This window comes from Gossypium hirsutum, chromosome A08 (assembly GCF_007990345.1).
Source record: "Gossypium hirsutum isolate 1008001.06 chromosome A08, Gossypium_hirsutum_v2.1, whole genome shotgun sequence".
In the NCBI taxonomy this organism is placed as follows: Eukaryota; Viridiplantae; Streptophyta; class Magnoliopsida; order Malvales; family Malvaceae; genus Gossypium; species Gossypium hirsutum.
In genome coordinates, this window is record NC_053431.1 from 19082392 (window position 1) to 19089275 (window position 6884).

Consider the following 6884-nt stretch of genomic DNA (forward strand, 5'->3'; position numbering starts at 1 on the left):
GGACCTGTTTAGTGTTGAGTTGGGACCAAAACAACAAAAGTTCTTTCGTGTAAGAGGTTTGTGCCTCCTTTCTTGAAGCAATAGCAAATAGTATAATTTGAGATTTCTTAAAAATTGATTTAGTGAAAAATCATATTTTTTTTATATCAAACAAAAGATATAGTCCATCATATTAAGGGTTGATTTTTTTATAATAAATAGATCGTACCAAAAAAAAATTACTATACTAATTAAGAGGTTGTTAGGGTTAACCGTATTTTGATTGGCTTATAATAATTTTATATTTAACCGTAATTTTTAGTACTTACTGAGACAGTGCTTGGTCTGAAGGATAAAAAAGAATGAGATGAAAAATTTCTCAATCTAATAGTTAAACTACAAAGTAAGAAAGTGGCAGTTATAAATCACCATTTAATTAATAAATTTCCCACTCCATTTAAATTTATTATCTCTAACCCTGTATGATGTCTCATCCGATGACTACTAAGGCACGATTCGGCTATTATCTGCAATGTTTGTAATATTAAATGGGTTAATCTGTCAGGTTTATGCAAATATATATCAGATCCACGGCATCTTCGTGAGCACCAGCAGCACTGCAGAAGCCGCCATACATTGCATTATCACCACTTATCCATAAAGTAATATAAATTTTGTTACTAATAATGGAATTTAAAATAACAAATTCATTCATCATACCGTTTATAAATAGAGCTTCAAAGATTTCTGATTAATATCACCCTTGACCCTTAAGCGTATTAGCATTAGGATTCCACTGAGTGCTATAACATACTTAAAATTGCTGTGGGGGAAATTTGATATATATAATATAGCATTAATGATGAAGAGTCCAAACAAAATTAAGAGTTATTATTATTCTCTGTTTATGATCAGCTTGATGCTTTGTTTAGGTGCGAGGTCCCAACTAACCACTGATTTCTATTCACAAACATGTCCATCTCTCCTTTCAACAGTACGGAAACAAGTTCAGAGTGCGATCAAGACCGAAATGCGAATGGCAGCCTCTCTGCTCCGGCTTCATTTCCATGATTGCTTTGTGAATGTGAGCTTTGAAAATGCAGCTGTTTTTTCTATCAATTTGATTATTAAACCATCATATATAAATCGTACAAGTTGGACACTTTTATTTTCACAGGGTTGTGATGCATCAGTTTTGTTGGATGGAGACAATAGTACTGAGAAGTTTGCTCTTGCAAATGTCAATTCGGCAAGAGGATTTGAAGTCATCGACGCAATAAAAAGCGCCGTAGAGAGCTCATGCAGTGGAGTTGTATCATGTGCTGATATATTAGCCATCGCTGCTCGCGATTCTGTTGTCTTAGTAAGTTAACACACACTCGCATATATATATATACCAAGCCAACTTTTTTGTGTGTGGTTAATTGGAAATTAATCATTGGTAGAGTGGAGGTCCAACATGGAGAGTTTTATTAGGAAGGAGAGACGGACTAGTTTCCAACGGGACACTAGCAAACGCTGCACTTCCTTCTCCATTCGAGGCATTGGATGCTATCATTCAAAAGTTTGTCGATGTTGGTCTCAACATAACAGATGTAGTCTCTTTATCAGGTAACCTACTGTTCAGAGGGAATCAACTCCCTTATTGGAAGAAAGTTTTCAAGTATGGTTCTTTAAGAAGTCAATCCAGACCTCAACCAATTGAATATTGCTTTCAAGGTGTTTATACTCGATTTTAAACTTAGGATTTTGTCTTCCAACTTTAAAGAAAATTCGAAGGGGTTCGTGAAGTTTATCAAGAGCCCTTAAGATCCATTAAGGCAATATTTTATCATTTTGACAGCGTTTTACCTTTTAAAGGCATGGGTTCGAAACTTACCAAAGTCAAAATGATAAAATATTTTTTTTGAGGACCTTAAGTGCTCCCCAATAAATTCCATGAATTTTTTTTGTGTTCTTTCCAAAATCAATAGACAAAATTTTAAAATTAAAATCAAGTATAAATATCTCAAATATAATATTTTTACTGTTCAAAATCTAAATTGACTGTTTAAAAGATTACACTTCAAATATTTCTCCCAATAATAAAGTGAAACCCGTCAACACCTACCTAAAGAGTTGTAATCGTGGTTCCTACTTAAAGAATGTTATTGCGACTAAACTGGATAACAAATATTTGTTATTTTAGGTGGCCATACAATTGGATTGGCAAAGTGTGCCACCTTCGACAATAGATTATTCAACTTCTCAGGAACTGGTGCTCCCGACAGTACGATGGAGGCGACCATGTTGGCGGATCTGCAAAGCTTTTGTCCGGTTAACGGTGACAGTAACAGGTTCACTGCTCTTGATAGGAACTCAACTGATCTATTTGACAACCATTATTTCAAGAACTTGTTAAATGGGAAGGGCTTATTAGGTTCGGATCAGATTTTATATTCTAGTGATTTGGCCGTTTCCACAACTAAAAGCCTTGTTGAAAGTTACAGCAGCAACTCAATACTTTTCTTCAATGACTTTGTCAACTCCATGATCAAGATGGGGAATATAAGTCCACTTACTGGGACTGACGGAGAGATTAGGAAGAATTGCAGGGATGTTAATTCTTAGATTGCAGTTTAATTGAAACAGGATTTGCTCAAATAATTATAGTCAAGTTTGGTGGTCAAGTGATAGGAGATTGAAGGAAGTACTTATGTGAGACATGATTGCTGTAAATATCAGCTTATGTAATAATGTTCATGATTTCTGTGTGTTTGTTTTACGAGCTATATGCCCCTATTTATGCCCCGACAACATATTTATGACACGTCTTTCAGTTTAATGCTACACTAATTACTGTTTAATCAAATTCACAGCTAATTTAATTATCTTTTCCTTATTTTAAGAAAGATAGGAGGTTGGGTATTTATATTTTTTAAATTATTTGAATCTGTTTAAAAATATAAATTTATTTATTATCTATAAATTATTCAAGTATTGTTATCTAAATTCAATTTTGAATTAAATATTATTATTTTTCTGATATTTAAACTCACAAAATAATTATTTTCAGTAAATTTAATCTGTTAAAATTTGAATTTAAATCCGTTAAAATTCTTTCTTTTTTTTTGCATATATATCTAGTTTTTTATTGGATATATAATTAGACAAATAATCATATACAAAAATAATTTATGTAAATTAAATACTAATCTTGAAGAAAATTATATTTTTCTAGACAAAATCGAACCAAGGCGAAAACTAAAAACAAAATAAAGAAAAATAAGGACTCAACTTATGTTTTTTACTTTTTTAAAGAATATGATGTTTCTAAAGCTTTTTTATTCCTTAAATTTTCTAAAAAGATAGCTTTCTATTTTTTTTATTTTCTATTAAAATGTAGATTTTTGTTCGATTTTGTTAAAAGCATAATTATTTTTCAAGGTTAATTCTCACATGTACTCGTTTTATGTAATGCATCTCCAATAAAAAATTAGAAAGGGATGCGAAGAAATAACCTTATCAAACCATTTTTATTGTTTTGTTTCTTTTAAATATTTTTTTTAATACCATAGCGAAGCTTAAATAATCAAAGCAAGGCATCAATGTCCATTAGAGGGTTTCGATTCTGACCTTCGATTATCTCAAATATATATTTTATTACTTTTAAAAAATAGATATTTTAGGATTAAATAAAAGATATTGAATTAACTGTAAATCTGAACGCCGATCATTTTCCCAATAAAGGCTCATTTCTAATTTTATTTATCGAAATAGACTTATTTTTTTATTATTTACCAGAAAAGGGCCGAAAACTATAAAACACGTCCACGTAAGAGTGTTTTTGGGGAAAATTTTAGCAAATCGCGTCCTTGAGGGAGCGATTTTGCCATGTCAACACAAAACGCACTGAAATGGACGTGCTTTGCCGACGTGGCAAAATCGCTTTTTCCCAACGGTCATTTAAAAATTTGACCATTGGGGGTCCAACGGTAAAAAAAAACTATAAACCCCCTCATATTTTTTTCACACAACTTTTCTTCTAAATTTCTCAAAAAATCTCTCAAATTTCTCCCTAAATCTCTCAAAGCTCTTTTTAATTAAATTATTTCCTTTAAATTTTTTTAAATTAGTATTTTTTTAATTTCAAAAATATTTGATCGTGTTAGCAATGGCCGAAGAATTAATTCGTCTCATTCATAAACATATCTCCATCGAACAAATGAAAATGGTAAGGGTTAATTTTAATTTTTAAATATTATTTAATATTTTTTTATTTATGTAATTTTAAATAATTTTAATTTTTTTATAATTTTTTTATAACAGTCTGTAGATCTGGTGTTACAATGTTATAATTGTAATATGTGTGGTCCTCCATCACTGTTGATAGAAAATTACTTAAGGAAAGCAGGTTTTTGCACGTGGCCAATATAGGCTGGGGGTGCAAGTTGGACCTGAAACTCATCAGTGCATTAAAACAGAGGTGGAGACCTGAGACGCACAAATTTCATCTTCCATACGGAGAGTGTACCATCACTTTGGAGGACATGCAGTTACAATTGGGATCGCTGGTGGATGAGTCCGTACTCACCGGGTCCGTTCAATCTGCTGATTGGGGAGTCATATGCTACAATATTTTGGGTGAGATTCCAAATAATATTTACGGAGGTCGGATCGAGATGGGCTAGTTACGAGACACATTCTTGGAGCCAAGGAATGATTCGACTGAAGTAGAAAGAATATGATATGCACGGGCATACATCCTTGAGATGATTGGAGGTTATCTGATGCCAGACTTATCATGAAACCTTGTACATCTGAAGTGGCTACTAAAACTTGTTGATTTTAAAGTAGCTAACGAACTTAGTTGGGGGTCTGCCGTGTTGGCAACATTGTATCGGGAGATGTACGGGGCAATGCCACAAAATAAAGCCAAAATCGGAGGTTGCCTATCACTAATACAATCGTGGGCTTGGTTTTGCTTTCCATTTTTACATCCTCGAGTGAACCACCCATATACATTCCCACTCATAATGAGGTAAAATTTATATTAGATTTTACAATTATTTATAAATTTAAAATATAATTTTATGCTAAAAATTTATTTAATTAGGTGGAACCATTCGGCGAGTTATGTTGGAATACTTACCGCTCTTGAAGATATACGGCTTTTATTAGACTAACGATCGGAAGCGCATGTAAGTATTAAATAAAACATATATACATAACATAGTCATTTCATATTTAGTATTTAGTATTTTGTATATAACTAATATTTTTATCACGTTCATATAATTTCAATGGACACCATACAAGGATTCGACAATTCGGGCAGTGATTTTAGAATAATTCTTTCAAAATATGAACATTTGGCATGTTAAGGTCCCATTGGTCAACTATGCTACTGTCGAGATGCACCAGATGGATAGAGTGTTGCGGCAATTTGGATTCCAACAATCGATTCTCGTGGCACCTAAGGTGCTCAATGATGAGCACAAAATCGACTTACGAAAATTGAAAACGAGTTGGCCGGTTTTCTTCTCGGAATATATCAAAATTTGGAAAAATTGGTATGATCATATACCTACTCACAAACCGATCATCGTTCCAGAGTTAGCGTGCGCGTCGGATTACATGCCATGGTTTAAGATCCATGGCAAGCCATGTTTGCTATCGAAAGAGCAGAGGTGTTGAAAAATTCGTGTTGAAAGGGAATGGTGGGGCCCTTTAAATCCAAGGAGAATGGATGAAGGCATGGGCCCATCAACAACGCCCATACAGTCACCAGGCCCAATGCCTCAAGTGATGACACCCACACCATAGCCCCTTTAGATTATGCCAGGTGCGTATCCTAGCCCTTTTATGTATCCTAACCCTTATATGTTTCCTTTTCCCAGTCCTCTTCCAGGTTGGAATGCATGGCCCGGTGCATCTCTTTTCCTGATGACTCTTACTCAACCAACGATATATAGGCCATCATCGCAGGAGGGATCACACGAGGCACCGTCGAGGAGCTTATCTCATTACCAATCCCCATCACATTATGGGATTCAAACACCTCTGTCGTAGGTGATGCAACACCTCTGCATTCTTTATTCTATCAAGGTGGGTCATCCTTCCAACACCCACAACCAGAACAACCGCAACCCCTATCGGAAGCTGAACCAAGAAGGAATCTAGCGTGTAATCGTCGATCACCCCTATGTGGCACTGATTCCGACCGGCACTTACATTGATTTTTTTAAATATATTTGTACAAACTGTTTTTATATTGTTTTATTTAATAAAATAAAAGTTGTTTTGAATATTTTAATAGTAAATTTTTTTATATTTTTAATAGAATAAAAGTTCATTTGAATAAGACAATAGAAATAATGTAATATAATTTCATTGAAGCAATTATCAACTATTTTTATTTGGACATGTTTGAATTGTATAACCTGGGTTCCTACACCATCCACACAACTTATGTTGGTTCGTTCCTGGATATCTATATTATTATATATTCTACTAGAGTAAGGTCGACCTTTTGGTTTGCGACACAATTCTCTATCCAGTAACAACTTAAACGGAGCAAGCGATACAGACGGCCACTTACGTTCATCTAGGACCGGTGGAAATACGTGTCTCCACGCATTGAACATGTATTCTATTTTATACACTTCATCGACATATCACATGGGATCCAAACGAAGATTCTGACAAGCTACAATTGTATGAGTGTAAGGATAACAGAGTACATCAAATGTCTCACAGTCCCAAGTCCTGTTTCTCAGGTGTACACGATATTGCCTGACGGTAATACTTTGGTTCAGCCTGTCGAACTCTGTCACGAAACCATAGGTTGTCGCGATCATGACACATTGTGTGCATGGTGTTGGACCGTGCCTTCGCCTTGTTAATTTCTTGCAATACCTTCCAGT

At 34.2% G+C, this 6884-nt stretch overlaps 1 protein-coding gene across 1 annotated transcript; it reads left to right on the plus strand.

Moving 5' to 3' along the window:
- Window positions 1–731: 731 nt before the first annotated feature.
- On the plus strand, window positions 732–2743 carry LOC107913636 (peroxidase N). Its single transcript, XM_016842315.2, has 4 exons — window positions 732–1063; window positions 1157–1342; window positions 1425–1590; window positions 2168–2743. Exons 1-4 carry the CDS (start codon window positions 839–841, stop codon window positions 2587–2589), a joined length of 999 nt encoding a protein of 332 aa, XP_016697804.1. The 5' UTR covers window positions 732–838; the 3' UTR covers window positions 2590–2743.
- The last annotated feature ends 4141 nt before the right edge of the window (window positions 2744–6884 follow it).

Coding starts and splice junctions, on each gene's coding strand:
- LOC107913636 (XM_016842315.2), top strand. CDS start 839: ATGATGAAGAGTCCAAACAAAATTAAGAGTTATTATTATTCTCTGTTT. Junction 1,343..1,424: donor CTCGCGATTCTGTTGTCTTA/GTAAGTTAACAC, acceptor AATCATTGGTAG/AGTGGAGGTCCAACATGGAG. Junction 1,591..2,167: donor AGATGTAGTCTCTTTATCAG/GTAACCTACTGT, acceptor TTGTTATTTTAG/GTGGCCATACAATTGGATTG.